Genomic DNA, 23,921 nt, shown 5'->3' with positions numbered 1-23,921 from the left:
TTGGTACTGTAATGTAACTTGCCACTGAAAAAATTTAAAGACTTGACTGTGGATGTTTCTAATAACCGCTGCCCTTGAAAACGTGCAATTCCAAAACACTCCTAAAATAAACATTTATCTTCGCCAAATGCATATTTTTATTTCAATAACATTATCAATTAAGTTGGTTGTTTATGTTTTGAAATTCTTTAGTGATATTTTGTAATTAATTTCTTAGGGAACAGTAGTAATTCTATTAGTGTTTTACGCGGCCAATAATAAAAAGGAAGAATAATATTTAATCTGATCAGGAATTTCAGAATCTAAACCCAACCTTTGAAAATATTTATTATTAGCAAACATATCCTTCTTTCTCAGCCACTGTTTTCATTTATGCGCATTATCCATATCGTCTTTATAAAATGTGATTAGTGTATGCCATTGCTTTAAATCAGAATGCCGCCTTTATGTGAGCGCCAGTGGCTCCAAAAGTCCCTCAATATCCCGAGAATTCATTAACTAATCCTAGAAACTATCTTTGATGACATCCTAGTGCACGCATCTGGGATCAAGTATATCGTATCTACTGTGGAACACGCGTCGCATTTAGGACGACACAATGAATGCCCGCTAGCCGCGTTAAGGCATAATCCTGCCATGCTTGAATATTACATAGGTGGCGATGAGCTTGCCGGAATTCTGTGAATCTTTTCAACCAGGCAGGCATTGTTTGGTAGTCGGGGAACGGGTACAAATTGAAAGGCATGTCATGCTAGTATACTATCATGTCACGCCTTTCAATTTTCGCCCTTTTCGCCATCCTATGCAATGAATCAATACAGTAGTCCTCATTGTATGGATTCAGTGCATTCATTCATTGTTTTATTAAGGGAAATTAAAATCGTCAAATGATGTGTCTAAATTTTCACTTTTGTCTTTTCAGTTATATTGGAGAAAAATAGCAAAACTTTAAAGGGATATCTGGACAAGGGATGCCTTCATGGGGTACACTTATTTATGTTTGAGGATTTTAATATTCATCATAGTTGTTACTTTAGTAAACGTACTGATACCACCTTTACTTGGGCATTTGATTTTGATAAAGTCTCTAATCGTTCACTTTCTTTAGCGCACACCAGTGGCCAAGTTGATAAGCTCGCTGAATACTGGTAGTTTGACGCGGGCTTGAACTCTAGCTATCTGTGTGAGTGTTTTCCCATGTGTAACATGAGTACAAGGTTATTCCTGAAGGAACTCTTTCCCTTAGGCACATAGCCCTTTTCAAATAATAAAGTAATCTAGTCTTTCATACTCTTTATGAAATCATCAATTTTTAAATGCATTTTCAAGCATAGCAGGATTATGCCTTAAAGCGGTAAGCAGGCAGTATATTTCATGAAATGCTGAAATTCGAAATCGTGGAAGCTGAAACAGAACCGAATTATTTTATATGCTAGAATAACTTTTCGAATAAATAATTACTTATGAAAATTCATTTTTCATTCTGATTAGATCAGAAGTATATTTGTATATAGTCTATAGTAACTACTGGTAAATAACTTTTCACGTGACTTACACGATATCTTTTAGTATTTGGTATTACTATTTTTTTTTTTTCTGAAACTCAAGTTTTATGTTTACACATTTTCATATTTCTTCTTCGTTGTCACAATAATTTTCTCAATTAAGAAGTGTATGTTAAATGCCAATCACACCGAAGGTACGTGCAGTTTTATGTTTGCAGTTTCCCATTTGCAACTTATGTTAAACGGTAACGAACTTGGTTCGTGTTTTCGCTTTTTGGAATTTGATACCATTTATACTGAAAGTTTTTTAGGATGAGAGGAAACTGAAGCTGGATACTTCCGCATGTCTACTTGATTTGATAAATTGCTAGCGTAAGTTAACTGCTGCGTAATTGCCTCGCACGTTAAAGAGTCTTCTTTTCATTTTCGTTGCCACCCTTCCAAATAGGGAGTGATGTACATCAATTTAAGTTAGACTACAAGTTACTACTCAAATAAACGTTGTTAATTTAGACTGATTAAGTTCGTTATTCTTGTACTGGTGAACATCTTGTCTTCACAAAAGTGTTACCCCGTTATGTTCCTATTCAAATTAAGGAAAAATTTAAGAGATTTTGATGAGTTTTATTTTGATATGTGAGTGAAAAATATTTTTTAGATTTATCACAATATGATAAATAAGAGTTAAAAATTATATATGTTATACGTAATTCTCTTAACGCGGAAGTTAACTGAAACGGAAAACCGGGACAAATATTTTTCTCGGTATCCTCAAGGTAACAACGTATGACTGCAGTATTTTCTATGAGCCCCCTAATTATGATTAAGTTATGTTATTTTAGTACGCTCGAAGCACTCGATACTGACTTTTGGAATAATTTTTAAGGGAACCATCGCATATTTTAAAAGTTTATTAAAAAAAAAAAAAAAAAAAAAAAAAAAAAACAGCGAAATCGCCATGCAACCGGATTTGGCGCCAGAGTAGTGCAACCAGTGCGCCACACCGGGTGTAACAATTTAATGACAGTAAAATATTGCAGATACTTGGAAACAAAGATTGTGCCCGGCGGTAAAATATCTAATCCTGCAGCTTTAGATAAGGGTGGACGTGGCGCTAAACCAATTAACCATAATGGTAAAGGGGTGGTGCCCACGTCCTCCGTCACTAAACTAAACTAAACTTATCCTGCAGGCAGCTGCCATGTTTTAAACGCAATCCCATACTTCTTGAAACTGGATAAGGCATCTTTTCGAAGGAATAATGCTTATTTTAAAGTAAAAAGCATAATAAGTGTAACTATGCCGAAGCGATATATATTTCATATGAAATATAGTAACTGCAAAGAGTATATTTATAATCCATTTTTTTGTAACAGATTAATTATTTTTAGACTGTGTAGCTCAGATTTTGTCAACGATTTCGTTATGAATTCCCTGCATACTCTTTTGCATCTAAATAAACATAGAGCTACCCAGTGAAACATGCAGTGAGAAACCACTTGTTTTCTGGTAGAACAGACAAATGCATATACATAATGAAAACCGAGGCGCCATGACGGCACTTCTACTCTTCCTGGTTAATTCCAACCACGCTATGTCCAATATACCACCAAAGTATCCATAATATATAATGTGTTGACGTACGTTATTCACTTGGTCGAGCGATCGCGGGAGTGTGTAATATGCGCCTAGTAACCCTGCCGCTCTGGTAACTATTAATATGGGCTGTCGCGCTCCACGCAGGTTACTCTCCTGGATGCAATTAATGACCATCCTGCTGCTTCTGCGTATCACCTGACGTATATTTATTAGCCACCCGAATTGATTTATACCAATCCCCTAGTGGTTAATTTCTAGATAGAGCTTATTTACTAGAAGGATAGCATTTTTCTGTAAATCCATTGAATAATGCAGAAGAAGCATTAACCAAAAGAGTTGAGAAGACTGTGATTAGTAGGACATGTTCATCTTTTCTCGCTAATCCTTAAAGAAGCATTGGCATCTTCTATTTACTCAAGTTAAAGGGATTGGTAAGCAGTTAAGCAAGGCAAGATAGGAAATCCAATTGTGTCGACAAAGAAAAGAAGGACGTGGAGAATGAATTTCTTTCTTCTTAATGGATAGTGGATATGGTAATTACTCCTTTTTATGTTTACTAATTCACTATGACGTAAGCGAAAAGTTATTTTTCTTATGGCTACGATGTCTGCATTTATCATTTATAATGGTCTTGGTTATTACATTAAGGGTTTAATCAAATAAAATTATTAATGGTGTAGTATACTTAAGAAATATAGCGGCCTTTCACCCTAGATTATGTTCAGAGTATGAACATGTTTAGTGTAAACTTCCTTGTAATTGTCATAAGTGGAGAGGAAAACGGTGTTTGTGACTAAGCTCTGATTGCTTACATTTCAGTGAATCATTTTAGTATGGTAGGGCATTTCACGGCTTTTGCTCATAGATTTAGAATCCAGCTGTACTGGGTAATTTAACAGAATACATGTAAAGTTTTCGACCCTAGAAAATCGAAAGATTCATTAAATCCCAAACCGCTTTAATTCAACATATGTCTCTGCTATCTATAATATTTCAGGATCCCCAATTTACTTCATATCGAATTAGCATTTCAATTAGCTGCTACTTTTGTAAAACCTACGATTCGAATCTTGGAAAGAACACACTTGATTTTTCACGTTCTTTATTCCAAATTCCTTATGGTCTCATAACTTTATTACGCGATTGGAAGTAGAACCCAGAGAATGTTGTAATATAGAAAACTTAACAATGCTTCTTGAATGTTCTTGAGTATTATTGTGGACTCTTTTAATTTTCGCATCCTAATGATAGTATATGAGTGTTTATTTCTTTTATTTAAGAAGTAGGTTAAATACTGTATAAAAATAATACCATCTTATATTATTATATCTTATATTATACATATTATATTACATTAAAGAATATCATCATTATATCACCAGCGATATTTCCATCAACGTTTATTGATGAAAATAATACTCCTATATTTATCATAACATATTTTTATTATTTAGGTATAATATTACTCTAGAACCATTCAGAGTTCAAGCTATAGGCTATCAAGCTTATTCAGTCTCTATTAGTTTACCATTTCTAGCATAAGTTGAGTTCCATCATAGTAAGTTCCGCAGTTCTCACACCGCTTTCGCTTTTCTCCCCATCTGATAATATCGAATTCGAATTATCACTCGATTCACTGAAGACCACACACTGTTAGCTTATCAGTGGCGTCGCGCTGTTCGACGGCGATGAAAAAGGATAATCGATTAATCGCTTTCGTCCCTCCCGGCAGCAGCGATAAGGAGGGTGGGTAAAAAAAAAGGAATCATTGACAGAAAACAGGCGTGGACGAGGCGGTCTACGAAGCCCAATTTCTGAGTGTTTGTTTGCCATTGTTGAAGTGGTTTTATAGCGGTGTTCTTAAGCGTTGTTCTTTTCTTGCTTGTTCGGTAATATGAAGGGCAGCATGGTTTGCTTCTTTTTAAGCATGCTAGGCACTTGATTCATGAATTTTTGTAGGGAGTATTTTCGTGAACAAAGATATTCTTTATTTGTCAAGAATCTTCGTGTTTATGACCTTTAGGCATATGTGGCCCTACTGCAGCTATGAAGAGTACTTGAAATAATCATTATTAGTGAAAAGTTAAAGAAGTAACATTAGTATCCCCTTAGCTGATGTAGAAACTTCTTATGATGTAATGTATTCGCAGTTCCTTAGCTGAAATAAGAACTCTTTAACGCACTATTAAATGGGCTTTGGAACGTAAATTTCGTGATGATTAATGCCAAGCCACCTTCTCCTAAAGATAAGTGTTAATTTGATGAGTGTTTTATGAGGAGTTTTGTAACTATTAATATGATTCGTGACAACTTTTGAGTATGATTTTTATAAAACAAGCAACCTTCAAGATGCTAAACTGGATATAGTAAAGGGCCTTTTAGGAGCTTTTCATACGCCATATCTCGGATGAGACTTGGATTGAGCCTATTTGGCATAGTAACTCGCTATTTAAAAGAACTTCGGAATTTCTAACTAACTACTAATTTTCAACTAAGCATAAAAATCTTGATATCCGCGTGAAATCAGTGTTGATTCAGATCAAAATAGATCAAACAAACCGTATAGTTCTTTGAGGTTGTTAGATAAAAATTTGTATTTCCCTGAAGAGATTTTATTTTTATTTTTATCTTTTATTTCATTTTATTTTATTTATTTGTGAAGATATGAACCTGTTTGCTATACTTTTGTAACGGCATGGTATAAATAAATGTATCACTCGCCATATGTAGTGGATTTCATGAAATACAGTTCCCACCAGCGGCCGATTGGCGAACACTGGTAGTTCAACCTACGTTCGATTTCAGGCGAGCGGGCTGGTTGCATGCGCGTTTTCGGTGGTTTTCTCGATATGTAACATGTATACGAGCCAGTTTCCCTAAGAATGCCCTCCATACAGACATTCCTCCGTTTAGGCAGATAGCCCTTGTGTGCTTAAATAAAAAAAAAACCCAAACCATTAAATACTATATTCCGTAATCTTTCAGTCAAAGTTTTTAATCAACGTCCAATCATTACTTTATTACAAGGATTTCTCTAAACAGTCGCATCTACTTCTAAAACTCAAAATTTTATATATTATAGGCAGTTATTATTAATTATCTACCCAAAATATCTCCAGCTGATAATTAGTTTTAAATTGCTATACAGCAGTGCATATGAAGTTTATGTTTTATTCTTTTGGTGTATTAATGATATTTATCAGGGAGTTTGGACACAAATTGGTTTGTTGCTCAAACGTGGAGATATTAATATTAATGAAGAAATGATATCGGCAAAACCTCTGGTGCATTTTTTTTCAAGTTAATATAATTGTAGCTTAACATGCAGTTTTTGGATCTAACGGTTATATTACAACACCTCTTTGATGTCTTGTCTAGTATTAGGGGCTTGCAAAAGTTAATTGAAATTTTAAATATATTACGTTGTTAAACTTTTTTAACATGTATATTCAGTTACTCACATTTGAGCCATGTCTTTAACAACAGGTTTTTCCTAATCATCTTTTTGAAGATCTTTTAACCTTTTGAGACCGAAACTTCAATTTAGCACCTTTTAAATGTTTTTAAACATATTTTTTACAAACATCAACTGATGCAGCATTCCCTCAAGTTCCATTTCTTTCTTGCCATTCATATGTAGTCCGGTTTCGAATTAGCAAGTTCAAAACAAACAAACAAACAAAAAAAAAAAAAAAAATGTGTTCAGTGGCAAAGATACTTTTGTTGGGTTCCATTACCAATTTTGCATGTAATAAAGAGGCATTTATTTAGTTACATTCAATGCCTTAGTGTGTTAATTGTTTAAAGTGCTGTAATGAGTTAAATTGATGAGTGCATATAATTTAAGTTCATATTACATGTGTACACCTTCTTAAATTTATAATAAGCCCAAAAGCAAAATTAGCAGCTCGCAGCATGTTCCACGTGTTTAAAATCGCTGTTTGTTTGAAGCGTTTTGAATATTGTAAAAAGTTTTCTGAAAAATAATAAAACGTGTTCTGCTTCAAAGTAATGCACAGCGATTGATTAATTGCTGTAAAACAGTTCAGTGTTGTATTTTATTTAAGAAAATAATATATTTGAACTATTTCTTGATAAATATTAATATATTAGTATAGCATTTGTATCTTCAATGCGCAATAATTATTTTTCACGTTAAAAGTTTTCTGTGACAACAGCGATGTATCACTCAAGATAGGGTTTGATTACGTTATGTAAGAGTCATATGACATGGAGAATTAATTTGGAAATAATATAGTTTAAAGATTTATTATAAGTATGTACTATAGTTAGGATAAAAAGAAGAAATTTCCAAATTAAATAGAGTTAAGGGATTACTTCAAATTAAAATTTGTATGTTGCTTCACATAGTTTTTATCTTACACACAGTGTATATATATATATTATGTAAATCGTTGGTATCTGAGAGTGTAGAGTCATTAGGACTTTTGTTTGCGGGAGACGTGAAAAATGAGCAATGTCCTCGCCAGGATTCAAACCTGGACCTCTCGAATACGCTCCGAGTGTGCTACAGTTACACCACAAAGGCATGCTGGAAAGAGTGAGAAAATACCTTGCATACTCCCCCTTTTAAAGGGCGACTGGGGATTGTGGGGACCCAGTCGTCAGCTGCTGGTGATGACGAATTATTGCCCACCACCTTTTAGTTCGGGCGCCACTTTAGAGTAACTTAGAATTTTGCAATGTCAGGAAAATGAAGAAATACGCAATGCCCTCGGCGAGACTCGAACCTGCACATCTCGAATACGCTCCGAGTGGTCTATCGTTGCACCACCAAGGCACGCTGGAAGGTTGGAGAAAATACTTTATAAAATATATCTTATATCAATTCTATTTTTATGTCGCATGAATAATGGAAAATATAATGCTTAATACGAGTATATTATTAAAATCCGAAGATGCCATAAATGTTCTATTTTGCCTCCTTGAACTAGGCTGTTGCTTTAAAAGTTACCACTTCTTTTCTAAAAACTTCTCTTTTTGAAAATCAAAATTTCAAAAGCATATATTCTTTTCGTTTTTCCTATTAAATTTTTTCGCTCGCTGAATTGTATTCGACAGCGCTTTCGAAATAGACCCTCGTTCGTTTTCTTCCAGATTTCTGATCGATATAGAAATTCCTTTTGCCCTAAGGGTTGAAGGTTCCCGAAAAGCTATAAAGTGAAGGATTAATTTAAAAAAGAAGAGAAGAAAGAAAGAAGAAAAATTATTTCGTAGTCCATAGGTGGAAAACCGCGTTTGCGCGTCCGATGTGTCACAGTAATCACTCTATTCCGTCTTCTAAATTGTCAGAAAAGAGAATCAACGTCGGAGTAATTCAACTAACTTCGTTTCTTTTCCAGCATTCGTTGCCTTTCTTTTAACCGATACATTTTCTTTCTGCTTCGTCATCTCCGTGCCAAACCGGAAATCGAAAAAAAACCCGAGATTTTCATTTTCTGAAAGTAAGTTCCTTATGACATTTTCTGCACGCGTGGACGATTTCTTTACGAAGTGGTGTAAGTGTCTCGTAAAACTATTCAAAAGTTACTCAAAGGTTTTTCTTTTATGTGATAAATAAGTTCAACTGAGTTCTGTAAATGTGATCTTAAGTATGCTTTTAAATAGTTTGCATATGTTCATGACGAAACATGGGAAGAAATTACTGCGACTTTCCAAGTACATTAAACGTATAGTTTATCAACTGGAACTGAATATCTTAGTTTTAAAATATTAATGATTTTAATTTTTAGAAATTAATTAGTTATTTAAAATTGGGTTTTAACAGAATGCTTAGCCATTAACAGAAAATAAAAACAGAATAGCCAATACAGGGAAATGATATAAACTGAGAATATATGAAGTAAAATGCGAGTTGATATGGAAAATGAAATGTGAAGTTAACTTTATAAAATCATATAAAAGAGGAATCTCACTTATTATAATGAATACAAATTTCTGTTAACAGTTTGCCTGCATTTCCAAGTCGTTTAATCTGGAGATTATGCTCATTTGTTTACTTTAATTGAATGAGTGTTCGAAATAAAAAATAAACAGTTTTTTATTCTTATACATTAGTAAACTGTTCATCTTTTGCTTTAAAAATGATTGAACTATGTTGTTCTTAAGTTCCGGTAAAGATTTTTAGATTTTTAGGCCTTTAGTTAATCTGTATGCAAAAGCTGTTGAAATATCAGCAATTTAAAAGCTATTTAAGTGGTATTAAGCTTAACGAAGCCGCCATTTGTTAACATCTGAAACTCTTAATAGAACAGTAATTGAAGTCAGTTGGTGCACTAACTTCAGTGTCTTTATGCGCAGCGGAATCAAGCGTTAACTTTCAGTTTTGTGCAGTAAAACGTTTTGTCTTCGTACCTGCTGGCCAGCTTGCTTATTTCTGAGTAGAAGCTCTAATTTTATTTGTAAAAATTGTTTTATTTAACTGTTTTTAATTGTATTTGGTGTTTTAGATTTTTTTGTGGTTTACAATTTTTAATGAAGATGCTTTGAGTCTTTTTATATGTTTGCTTTGCTGAGGAGCGAGGGCTGAATTGATTTAATGACAAGTACATCTCTAATGAAATTCGAGGAATTATGTTTAAATGAGATGCAGCAAAAAATATGTATAATTTAATAGGCCGTACAAGGAGGTCACATGAAGTACAAGGAAGTTAGGCATTTAAATTAATATGAACCTCTAAAAGAAGAAGTTGTTTTGATTAAATAATAGCTTATTAGTTGCAAGGAGTGCTTTAAGTATGATAAATTTCACATATCTGAAATAATTTACTATTTGATAATGGATGTTGAATAATTAACATTTGTTAATTTCATAAACAATTTTTGAAACGTTACAAAACAAATTTAATTATTATCACATTAATTCTTTAATATAAAGTAAAATTTTAATAAATATTGTGAAATTAAAAAATATTCATTAATTATTAAAATAATTTTTATAATTTATTGAACTCTAACATCGAGTCGTGTAAGGTTTGTTTTATCATTTTCGATAAGATTAGACGTATTGGGTAAGTTTCCCATTCTTTTCCTCTTAAGCTGTGACAGCAATGTAATCGCGTCACTTCGTAACTTCGTTTTTCTTTTTTCTTTTCTTTTTTTTTTTTTTTTAACTTCGTTGTTTTTTTATAGTATTACGATTTCCTAGTTCAAATACTACAACGAAACCTGTATAGTAAGTTTTCCTGCTGGAATACTGTATGCATAAGAAAACCTCTTTTACAGATAGTTATTTCGTTGAAAAAAATTGCTGTGAAAACTTCATCAGTTTAAGAACGACTGTTTGCGCTAATTGTATAGGTTAAGATATTCACACGCTCTTAACTTATACAATTAAGTACGGATTATTATGCAATAATTGCAATTAATTTACAATTATTGCATAATAATCCATACTAAAAGTTTTTTACTGTTTATGCTTATGAGGAAGTATAGTAAGCAAGTACTGAATCATAATGCGCACGAAGGGAATTTTTTTTCAATCGCGACGTCGAAATTTCATTTACAAACAATTATTAGAAATGCAATTATTTCTCGCTCATAAATCAGTATTTATGAGCGAGAAAACATTTTTTGTGTCGTTCTTTGACCTCCAGATGCCCAGAATTACTGCAATTCTATGATACAAATACAATTATTACTACACTTATTAGTGACAAAAATTAGTGATGATAGATTTCCTGTTTAAAACTGCCTACAGTGTCAAAATGTTACAATCATGTCTAAGGATATAAGTTATGAAAATTTTAATTATGAACACTGTAGTTTTAATTTCACAGTTTATTTAAAACATTACATTAAATATTTTTAAATTTACAGTTTAAAATTTTCAAGTCTTTGAATTCATTATGGGAACAGAATATCATGTTCTTTTTTTTTTCTTCTGCTAGCGAACGCTTAGCATCAGTTAATTGTTCTCTATCTATTTCCATATTTATCTACATGTTTCAGATTTTCTCGTATGTGATTTTTAAATGATGCATTCTGAACGTTTTTTAATCTAAGCAATTATATAAACATATTTCTGTCGGATTTCAAATTTAAGGGCTACGCAACAACTTATCTTTGATAAATTATATTACTTTCTCTAAGAAGTATGGACTAGAAAAATCTTTAAAAAATGAAACAGTCGAGCAAGAAATATTTCCAGAAATTTCCAGAATGTGAAGGAAGTGTTTTTGTGTTAACTGGGACAGAAATGGTAATGATGCGACATTTTCTGTCGAAAGTTCCCAGATTTCTTTTTCCGAGACCTATCTCTTTTTATATTTTTATTCTCGTATGCCTGAGCTGAAGAAATAAAGAGGTTCAAAAAAGAAAAAAAAAAAAAAAAAAAAAAAAAAAAAAGATATTACTGTTCAGTTTTGATATACGAGGCGGCAGAAATGGCTCAAGTAAGGGCATAAAAAATTATTTCACTTCTTTGAACGTCACTGTAGTAGCGTGAAGTTAATCCTTCACTTTTGGGCTGCGACCGAAGAAGTAAATTGAAGTCTGTAGTGCACTGACCACCCATGGATACTCAATTTCTAGATTAGCGTGGGGAATGTCAGTCACTTTGCGAACGATATTTCTTTTCCTGCTTATTTTCGCGAAAAAATCTGGCTTACTTTTGGCTGATCCGGAAATTCAATGTGATTTCTGATTGATCACTTATGTACGAGCTTAGAAAAATAACGTTAGCTCAAATCTGGTAAAACATATAAATATGTAGGTGATTGGACGTTTTCAACTAAAAGCGTATATCCATATACGCTGATAACACTTATAACAGAAGTTGAAAATGCTATTCAGTTCTGTAATAGTTTTTATATAATGTTATTCATTTATGTTGCAAATAATAATTCTATTAATTAACTGCTGTTAAAATAATAATTCTATTAAAAATGACACTTAATAGTCATTACTAAGTATTTATTTTCTGTTAAAATTTGAAGTTTTGATTTTCATCCCAGAAAGCATGAAATCTATTAGTTATTTTCGGTGCAGGAAAAATGTATTCTGTCGTGGTATTTCCTTTGTGCTCCTCTGAAATTCGAAATACGAATCTTTCGATTACCAGCGGCATACGCAAAATTCTTACAGTACAAGAAATCGCACGAGGGAATGCAATAATTCTTTACATCTTCACCCACTTAAAGGGCGAGTGAGAAGAAGGAAAAAAAAACCTAATCAACCAACCCCAGGCGATGAAGTAGTATCATTTCAACAGGTTTGGACTCGAGTACCACTATAAAAACTATTAGCTTTTCGCTGCGGGAAAAATGAAAAATCAATTATGCGCTAACCAGATTGGAATTGTCTGTTTTTCAATTGCGAGATAGTTGAGACAACCACTTATTTCAGAAGAGCACGCTCAGTGCAATGCATTTATTCCTTATAGCAGGCCTAGACAACCTATGATCCGGGAGTCAACCAAGTGACACATTTCATAAGTGACCCATTTTAGCTCCGAAAAAAAAGTGTAATATGTAAAAATAAATTTTAAAACATAAATATGAAATGAACATTTTAAAAATACGTAAAAAATGAACTAAAAATGACGAGCATGCATTTTCGTTTTCAAAAAATAAAACTTGTTACTTAATTTCAAGGAGAAATCGATAAGTTTGGCAACACCGATCCATAATCCATAATTCCAAAAAAAAATTGCTTTACCATTTTGTCAGTATTCGGTTTCACTTATAAATGTGAGCAAATATTTACACACGTGAAATAGTACGAACAGGAGCAGCTGAACTATCGAAATTTCAGATCTTTATATTCGTCTTAAGACGGTTATAAGCTAGACGTCGACTAAAATGACGTCACAAGTTCAGCATCACTGAAGTCACTGATATCGAAGAGAAAAGTAAATCCATTCAGTTATGTGTGTTTTTATAATAATTAAAATTATAATAATTTTAATTCTTATGTTTAAAAGTTTAAAGCCTATTATAATTATTTTCTTAATAAAATTTACCTTAATAATGACCAAGAAAGACTGAAATAAAAATACTACTGACGCCTAAACGTCAAAACAAACATTTTACCTGATTTTGACCCGCAGTCAAAAGGGTTGCCGAAGTTTGCCTTCACGTTAATTAGTTGTTATTGTTTGGTATCTATTTCTTACACTGGATATTAAACGGTCTCATTTTATAGAAATGATTAGTACTATATACTTCTTCTGAAGGATTTGTGTATTTCAGATGCCATCTGAAATACTGGTATCTTCATTTATCCTCTGAAAAGTGTAATGTCTTAAATTGTGTAAAACGTTCTGTCTTTGATTTTTACAGAAAATGGTAATGTCATATGTTATGCCAAGTTCAGAAATTTTGCCTTTTCCTTTCAAAGAATGCGGTTAACATTTGAGATACTGTATCGACATTTCTAATTATATATAGAAATATAGTTGTTAATGTAATAGAAATAGAAATATAATAATACTGTCACTAATATAGGAGTAGGTTATTTCGTTGAGGACTTTTAGGAGAAAAATTGAGAAAATACTGTATCTGCGCGTGAAAATGCATACGTATATTATGATCTAAATGTCATTCTCGGGATATTTCAATGTGTGTAACTAGGATGTGTTATGACCCACAAAAATATCTTCATCTCCTACTTCCCCTATGAAAATAATATTTTAACTTATACGATTATTAGCAAAAATGTGAAAGATGTGAATTTTCTCCTTTTAGTAAAATAATTATATGTTGAAATTTTAGTGAAAAAAATAAACATGAATGCTATTTGTAAATATTAAGTTTAACATTATAATATTACGTAATTCTATCTTGTGGCTGTTTTTTGACCCAATCTGTTTAACATATTTACGTATCTCTATTAAAAAAGTTTAAGTATGTCAGTGTATTCGAAAGGATTGACTGATTCCTGTCTGCAACGAAGTAGCCTTTTTCTGAGAAAAAATAACGTTAAAGTTTTTTTTTTCCTTTTTTCGAAATAAATATCTGATTTATGATTTATGCTACGTTATAAACCTTTTTATACCTTAATATTCTAAACATATGATATGGTAAACTGCGTTATATTTTAAAAACATGCTGTATTCTTTTATTAACTGTATTCAATTTCCTTGTTTCTGATAAATGTTTTATTTCATTACAGGTGGAAAACGTATCTAGTCCTCTCTGTGTGTTCTGGGATTATCAAATAAGGTAACGAATTTTTATTTACTCAATCTAATTTTTTATATTCTTTTGTTTTTACGTATAATTTGGCAATTATGTTGTAAGATAAATAGTGATGTATAGCGTAAGTGAAAAAGCATGAGAATATACTTAAAAATCCCCAATGCAAAATCTAAATTTTTCCTACTGTGTAATTTGGCCTCTCAGCTGCAAAGTGGCCAAAACCACAAAACACTAGTACAATGCAAATTTCAATGGAAAAAGCACGCAAATATGCGCCGCTTGCTATAATAAACTAACACAAATTCTAATGGTAAGCATAGAATACAGGCACAGAAGAAAAATGTTGGATTTAAAAGCAATACGTAATGTGTGATTTAAAAAAAATAGAAATTATAATATGGATAAGTTTGAACACTAATAATTTAACTGTTTTTAATTTATCTCTACGTATAAAGGAAGTGTTCTCAACCAGGGGAGGGAATTCCCCCTTTGGGAGGAATTTCATGGTTTCAGGAGGGAAAATGCAGTCAAACATTTATTTCTGAATTGAATTAAACAATTATACTTCTGAATTGGTATTTATTTATCTGTTAAGTACTTAATTTTAGTTTATGAATATAAAAAACGACATTTTCTAGTATTTATCAAACTTTTCTATAGTTTTTATTGCTTAATTTATAAAACATGTTGAAAAATCATCTAAATTTAGATAAGTATATATATTTATTTTTCGAGTTTGGAAAGGAGGGGGAATGATCTTCTAGCAATGGTGAAAGAAGTACATGGGGCGGAAAAGGTTGAGGACCTCTGCTATAAAGAATTTTGTAGTAATCGAAAACTATCCAGTGTGAATATGTTTATTTGTATTGTGAACAAGACTTTTAATGCTTGCAGTCAACAATCATTATGAATTCCGTGTAGTTACTAATATTAGGAATTATCACTGAGAGCATATATTCTCACTTATTATGATTAGTTAGGAAGTATTTATTTACTTATTTATTTGTATATTGGGTGAGTTTCATGCCTTGCTGGTGCACTAAATTTAATTTAAAATGGAACATAATTTGTAACCTTTAACAAATTAGCAAGTTTTATAAATAGTAGCCTATTGGAAAGACGATATATACTACAGTGTTGTCTAGTAATTAATTTAATTTTCTAGTAACTAAATTAAGTATAACACAGTTTAAATAATAATTAAAATAAATGTTTATTACTACGACTTACGGTTTACAAAAATAGCTCTTGGCAAGTCAAAGTGCAACTTAGAAGCGCAGTTTATTAAATCGCACTTCTTAAAGTTCCTCCAACTATAACCTATCAGGTAACTATTATAAGACTAGAATTTACGCCTAACTATTTACAGTCTTCACGCAAAATGCTTAGTTAATGGGTAATCGACTTACATTAGTAGCGACAGCGCGGGATAGAAATATTTATGGAAGCAATACACTGTAGTACACGTCATTTCGATCTGTTATAAATTAATGTCTGTAACTATGAAATAAATTAAATTAATGTTGAGTTAAATTAGATGAGATTAAGTTAAATTAAAAAACTCTTCGCTTTAGCTAACTTACATCATCTTTTAAACTGAACTGTTATGCTTACAAGGTGAGAACAGAAACACAGCAAAAACTAAAAATAACTGTTTAAGAATTTATATTAAATATAAAAGCTACAAAGTTAATATTAGTATAATGAGATTTTGCTTTGTATTTTAATGATTTAAATCTAAACTGAAAATGCTTTTATTTTTTCGCATTTTTTATGCTTATTTATGGCAACGTAATTCTTAAACAATTAAATTAAAAGTTTTGAATTAAATCTTTAAGCAAAAAATTACAATGTTTCTGCCAATTTTTAATTCACAGAAATTCATACCTTCATACCTTTATAAATTTTAGGTGTTTTAATTCATAAGCTTAAATGTTAAAAATGGAACTTCAGTCATTGAAATAAAAAGCTATAAAAGATCGCATTTAAGATTTTTATGTAGAATGTATTTCAAACATTTTCTCTACGAAATTTTATCTCAGTTTGATTCACTTTTTTCAAAAACTGTAGAGGCTTCTTCTATTTTTTAAAGTAAACTTTTTTATATTTCATGTGAAGTATACTTTTTTTTTCAAAAGTATTTCCTATTTCCTGCAGCCCTACTACTTTTTTACCAAGCATTATCGCTTTATGATAAAATAAATTGTTCCGTCTCTGCACTGCTTAAGGCTAAACTTTGAAAGCCCTGTCACAGTTATTTTGCTCTCCAAATATGATATTTCTGATGCCGCATTCATAAACAATAAGGATAGAATCTGATAGTGGCTCTCGAATTTTCTCCGTAACTTATATGGCCGGTATCTTGTTCAGAAGATCGAAGAAACACAACTGTCTTCTGTCACACTTTACGATATTTTGTGTCAAAAGCAGTGGAAATAAATGTGATGTATACGCACCTGGAGAAACAGGAAAAATTGCCCTATTATGTGCTTGGTAAACGTTGCCAAGACGTTAAGTCCAAATATATTATTTTCTAGGACAATTTTCCGCATTTTCTTTCATTGCTGTCAATAGCATACTGGCTTAAGTACAATTTTTGGACTTTATGTTATAAAAGGTTGTTAAGCGAATTATTGAATTGTTATATATATATATTAATAAGTAATAGCAGAAATTTTGAGCTTAAAATGAATTTTTATAAAGTTTTGGTTTTAGGAGCGTATTATGTTTATCATTTACTCAGTCTTAAATTTGTAATAGGTCCCTGTCATTTTTTTAATACATTAACTTGGTATTTTTCTTTGGAACTTTTTAAGCAATAACCGTATTCTCTTATATGATTACTTACATGTAAATTATGAACATCTGTGGAGTGGAAGTTCAGAAGTTTGAATATCCTAAAGGGCATAGTTGATTTTTTTTATATTTCCTGCTCGAAGGAACCTAATACTCTTGGCAATGATATTCGAACTAAAATCTGGTGGATAATAACTCATTACCTCCTGGACCAGTCGAGAGCTTTCACCTTTCCACAGTCACCTTTAATTGGGGCAACAAAGTATAAGGATTTATTGAATTTTCCTATGTATGCTCTTGTGATGTAAGTAGCTAGCTTGTCCGACTGGCTCGTGAAAGGACCGTGATTCGAATCCTGGCTAGAGCACTAATGATTTTCCGTATTTTTTGTTCTCAGAAATATAATGTCATCTACAGTTTTACTAAGAATAGAGCTAACTGATACTACTTTTCTGAATCAGTAAAAGTCCAGGCTTGGAACATTTTCGAATCTTGTCTTGCCTTTGATGAATTTAACGCTTGTGCGTAAGTCAGAATAGGATTGTGTTCTTTTAAAATGTATGTAATGTATTCGTTTCATTTCTTTGGAAGGTGATATAGTTCAACATTAAGAAAACCTAACTACTTTTATCAAGATACAATTAATACAGGATGTCTCAAAATAACGTTTATTATCTTTGAACGTTACTAGTACAAATACCCAAGGAAAAAACTTTTATAAAGGGCGCTTTCTAATCTAATAATCTGCGTAAACTATCTTATGCAACTAATGCAACGCCCTTTTATTAATAACTTATATGTATATAGGTAGTATATTTTGGTCAACCGTACCAGTTATTTGTTAGAGCATTCTATTATTCATAGAACCCAGCACCCAGAATCATGCGAATTATTAACCCAAAGGATGTTAGCCCAGAAGGACTGTTAATTTTGTTTTGGTATTTTGCGTCGAAAACGTTAAAAGTCTGAATCATTTTTCAGATTGTTGCCACCAAATATTATCGCCTTGTATTATATTCAAAGAAATTAAATGATGAAGAATCTGCATAAATGTGTGTATTTTTCTCGAATTGTGAGAAAACAACGGTACCTAAGAGTCATCAAATTTTGAATAACATAATATTCCACCGAATATGAGTATTTGAAATTTGTTTTATTATGGATTTCATATTTTATAACACTTTAACGAATTTTTGATTAACAAACTCAACAATTTCAAAGCAAGCAATGGCAACGTTGTACGAAAACAAAGCATTTTTATCTCCAACGCCCGAGACTGTGTATCGGAAATCCTAAAGATAGGCTCATTTTAAAATTACTTTGCGACATTGCTCTTGAACTGAAATTTATGGTTTAACATGATATTTAATACATAAAGGTAACATACAAAACGTTAAAAAAGCGCCCCTTTAGGCGTAATATAAAATGTTTTTTACCATATTTTAAATTGTAAGAATTGTAATACGTAAAATTAGAAAATATTTCATTGTGTGTATCACTTGCTGTTTTTTGCTCTTGAATTTTAATTATTTCTTAGAGTAACAAACATAAACCAAAGTTTCATCAAAGTACACAATTTTTATATACAATTTTTGCACAGTGTACAATTTTTATACTTATGTAAAAACTATTCAAAATATATACACAAGAGTACTAACTGTATTTCCACTATTACTGTTCATATGAATTATAATATATTATATTTTTTCAAATTTCATTCGTGACATAAATGTGTCAAGAAATGCAAAAAATAATTTATTGTGTTTATCTTCAGCACGGGGGATTATTTGATCTCCGAACTCGTTGTATGCTTTCTTTAAATACAAAAATTGACTTTTTGTGCTAAAAGTGTCGAATGCATTTAAACTGGATTTAAAAAAAATCTTTCGTTTGGAATTATCTTGCGAGGAACTAAAACCTCAGGCTTTGCGTTCCAACCACTGGTGGTCGGTTAGGTTCGAAGGTTTCTTGTTCCACTGTACTGAGGTTACAGGAACTTTTTTCAGGATTCTTCAACTTATAGCCCCTTAACGTATCACCAGTAGTCACGCAATAGGACCGCTGGACTTTGGTAGTCGAATAGGGTTCCACTCCCGTGAAACGGGCTGGTTGCATGAGAGCTCTCGTGGTTTTCTTATAGGTAACGTGAATATGAGCTATTATTCGTTAACGTGAAGGCCCCATCAGTGGCGAAGTGGTTAAGACATCTGAATACTAGTAGTTCGACCTGATCTGGGTTCAATCCCAAGCGAACAAGCTACATGGTTGGTTTTCGTGGTTTTCTCCATGTGTAACTTGAATACGAGCCAGTTTTCCTCAAAACATTCCCATGAAATCAAGATAGATAGCCCTTGAGGCTTTTCCGCTCAAATAATCTTTCCTAACCTAACTCGTAGTGTGAATATGAGTTTTCTACGAAAACATCTCCTGCATGAGTCAGATAGCCCTCGCGTGCATTGCCGTAATCAAATAAACTGGACCTAAAGTAATGGTCTCAATGGAAATGTCACACGTAAGAGAGAATGCAACTAAATTATCATCAAAATATAATTAGATTTGTGGCACAACTAAAGCATTTATTTAGCCTACCATACACACTAACAAGAAATTTTCAAATTGAAATCTCCAGGTTAAATTTTAACATCTTAAAAAATCTCCTTAAAAATTTCAAAAACACTTTTTAAAATATCAAAAAATTATGAAGTGTAAAGCATCACAAAAATTTAAAAAAGTAAATAGTTCTATACCATTTATGTAGTATATGACAATTGAAACGTCTTAAACTAATCAAAACAGCACTCACTACAAATTATCATACAAATTACCATCTGGATCAGACTATCAATTTATCATATTTTAATTTATAGCAATTAGATACATTATTTGAGTGAAAAAAATTAAGTTATCAACAACTGCATTTATTGCCTATGGTCGTTTACTTTTTTAATCAACGTTTTTAAGTATGAAAGGTAAATTAAAGATCTTAGGCTTAGCGGAATGGCAGTGCACCGAAAGCCGGCTACTTGTGAGAGGGCATGGAAGATAAAGTTCTTACTTTTCGCATAATGGCAACATTTCTCAAGGGCTATTTCTGGACCCTTTCTATTTTTCTTAGCCCTAATTTCTGCAGGACAATATTTTACATGTTAAATAAAAACAACTTATTTACATCGATAATGTTAAAATATAAAATTTAAGTTCATATTTTTAGACATTGTGCTTTTATTTTCATAACTATAAAATAAACTAATTTATTAAATATTTAAAACTGTTTATTAAAATATTTCAAAAACTTCAGTATTTATGCAGAACAAAAAAATTTGGATTTGACGACAAAAATTCCATAATTTTATTCATTCCCAGTATTCTGAGTTTTCTATTTTGGCAAAGAAACTTTTATTAACTTTTTTCCTTATAAAACCTCGCTGACTTAGATCACTTATCCACATATTTTTAGTATCTGTTTCGGTATCTTAGTATCCTCGGAGATACTGTTCTTGACAGAATGAATTTAGAGTTTAAAAAAATCTGTAATCTGCGGTAAAATTGCGTAGTTTTGGAAACAAGATTGAAATAATGGATAGTTTTTTCCTTTCGTCGCCAAAACTATGTTTCTTTCGAAGACGGTGACATTTCAGATAATCTTGTTTGTAGCGGCTTTATAAATTTCTATTCCATAGGCTGTTTTTCCCCCTTGTCAAGGAACTTGGAATTTAACAATTCATGTTATGTAGTTATGACATTTTTCTCTCACTTCCCAGGGGATATCTTTGAGTTCTTTCTTTCATGAAAAGTAACGCTAAGCCATGTGGCAGAAAATGCATATTTGATGTTATTAAATATTGTATTTCAGTTTTTTCTTTTTGATTTCCTTTATATTAATATTTTACCGTTGTTAATTTTCTATGACAGTGTCAAACTGCAGGTTCTTTGAAGAACTGATTGAAACAATATTTAATATTTTATTTATTTTTTATTTTTCTTTTCAGATGAATTAAATTTATATTTCAAAGCTATAATTATGCTAAACAGAAAATTAAATGCTTTGAACTAAATTTCGCTTTGCTGTATCTTAACATAAAGTTTTTATCTAAACTCCGTTTCATCATCTAAAATCATAAATTACACAATTATGAGTAATTTATAATGGAAAGTCATCTGTAATTTATACGGACTACAGTTAGATAAGGGTTTATCAACAGTAATTTTTAAAGGAATATCATTATTTTAGGAAATGTAATCCAGATATTTCAAATTCATGTGTGAAAAAAATTACTGAATTATGTTTTTCAATACATAGTTTAGTATTTCTTCATAAGAATGTGACCATTTACGAAGGTTAGACTTTTAATAGTGACATCTGTTACGTTTGACACAAAAGAAAGATCTCTCTAAAACTTGCACTGTTATTTAATATAGTCAACAAACATTTTGTCTGCGGTGTGGAAGTCGTTGTGGGGCACATGTAGCAACACGTGTGTTATTGTTGTTGTTATTAACTTCGATTGTCTGAATCAGATCAAGCCTAACAAATTCATCTTGGCAAGGGATTGTGATTGCGCTTGTCGTTGGTTTAGGCTTTGTGCGCCATACAAGTGAGAGTACGACTTTGCTGAGTTCCTCCCCAATTTTGAAGGAGAGCATCCCGGAGTGATAGATCCAAGGGCACACTACCATTAACCTCTCGAGAGGACTTTCGGCTCGCTGAATATTTATAGTGGCCCCATGCCACACAAACACTATACATTTAAAAATATCTATGCCTTCTCCAGGATTCGAACCCGGGTCCTTCGGTTCGGCAGTCAGCTTCGCTAATCAGTATCCCGGTGGGGTGGCAGCAACACGTGTTCCGTTGATAATTCGAATGGAGCGGTGTTTTCCTGCAAGTGTGTTTGGAACAGTTCAGACATGAATGCCACAAATTGTTTACCTATTATTATATACAAGTACGATGATGTGTGACAAGTACGATGGATGGTAGAACAGTTCTGAGCTCTACTCAATGAACAAATGTGACACATGGAGCATTGCATGCACCCAAGTATTATCCTGCCAAAGGATGGGTCGATTGTGCAGTAAATGTCGCAGCTTTTTCTGAACCGCTGATCGCAGGTAAATGCAGAAAATGACTATTGATATTACACATCAATGGCCTCTTCTTAAGGTGCAATTTACTATTACATCCTACATCAGAATTATCATAATATTCAGATCAATAAGATTCTAATGAAATTCTGGTTTTCATAGTGACCCTTACGATGTCACTAATTCGATTAGCGTTAACCCATTTTGGCTCGTATGATCTGGCCCGTGTTTCATCTAGCATACTGCTATGTCTTAGGAAAGTCTGTTCTTTACGTTGATATTTCTTAAGGTAGATTTCATAAGTATCTTATCGCAGATATTTCTGCATTTACAACAAATTCATTATTCCTGTTTCGAGAACATCCTGGCTACAGAACTTTATATCGCCGTCTCAAACCATGTTGTATTCTTCAAGTAAATGCATACGCACGTATCATTGGACGACATTGTCTATTTATTATGAGGTAGGTTAAAAATTAAACTGAGATGGGATATAATGAAACTACGTGAGGTGCACTTTCTGTTTCATGGCAGATATGTACAGCACTGTTAGCAGTATTTTAATGTCTGACCCATGTAAATGTTTTATATCTTGTGTATGTGCTATGTTAAATTTTCGTATAGAGAATTTTAAATGTGTAAATGTTGTTTCAGGAGTTGGTCGACCGACGGTTGTTGGCTGAAGTACACCAACAGGAGCCATACCGTGTGCCAATGCAGTCATCTGACGAACTTAGCCATCATCATGCACGTGACTGAGACACAGGTACGAAATATTAAAAATACTTCATTGATACTGTTAAATTTGATATTAGTAATGCATATCTTACTGCAGATAAATTGTTTGTATGTGTAAATTACAGCTTATATAATTTTTAAAATAAATAAACGTTTTCGAACACCTTTCAGTAAACTGCTTTTGAATTCATTACACTTTAAATTGTTATACGGATGCTACAATTTTTAATCTGAAATCAAAATTTAATCTGCAATAAACCTAATCTATATAGCGAATCATTAGAATAGATCTTAGGATTTCAGGACCTGAACAATCGTATGAAATAAATCCATGCAGTGCCAATTTACTGCATTACTGAATCTTTACTGGAAGCAAATATCCATCATATTTGCTTGTGATAAAATTTACAGTAAGTGAAAAGTTTAAAGTTTTTGCTTAAAAACAAGCAGTTCGCCTAGCGGACAAGAAGGCAGATTTTTTTCGGTGCACAAAACTTAAAAGTTTTGTTTTGGTCACACTCTGCAAAAAGACACTGGAGGTGCGGAAACTGACTTAATTCACTATTATACTATGAGTTTTCAAATGTAAACAAATGGGGGTTTCTTTAGGCTTAGTGGCATTTAAAAAACTTTTAAATTGTTGATAATTCTACAATTATTGCATGCAGATTAACTGAAGGCATAACCTTGATCGGAACATAAGAACAGTATAATTTAATCACTTTTAAAGCAAAAAATGCACAATTTGCCAGCATATAAGAACAGAACATCTAAGCTCACCAATGCGGTTGTGGGTATATATATATACACACATATGGTGCGGCCGATTGCAAACAAAATGGGAGGTACGTAAGTACACGTTATAGCGGTCACATATACGAAATTTCAACGTTCTGAGGCTGCTCGTTTTCTATGCGAGATACATACATACATATATACATAATAGGGTTATGCGAGATACATATATACGTACGTACAGACGTCACGGAAAAAATTTAGAATCCATTTTTCAATCCGTTTTGAAAAAAAGGGTCCTTTT

At 32.2% G+C, this 23,921-nt stretch overlaps 1 protein-coding gene across 8 annotated transcripts in view; it reads left to right on the top strand.

The window, feature by feature from the left end:
* LOC118187993 (latrophilin Cirl-like) overlaps window positions 1-23,921 on the top strand; it is a 1,172,776-nt gene that overhangs the window by 1,031,817 nt on the left and 117,038 nt on the right. For all 8 annotated transcript variants that reach the window (XM_085813010.1, XM_085813006.1, XM_085813005.1 and 5 more), the window contains 2 exons: window positions 14,238-14,287; window positions 22,799-22,910. In XM_085813010.1, coding sequence (XP_085669136.1) covers window positions 14,238-14,287; window positions 22,799-22,910 — 162 coding nt within the window. The remainder of the gene's footprint in view (window positions 1-14,237; window positions 14,288-22,798; window positions 22,911-23,921) is intronic.

Source organism: Stegodyphus dumicola, chromosome 3 (assembly GCF_044657685.1).
Source record: "Stegodyphus dumicola isolate Sdum_Otavi_A_Nest chromosome 3, ASM4465768v1".
Lineage (NCBI taxonomy): Eukaryota > Metazoa > Arthropoda > Arachnida > Araneae > Eresidae > Stegodyphus > Stegodyphus dumicola.
This window is presented reverse-complemented; position numbering and strand designations above follow the sequence as displayed.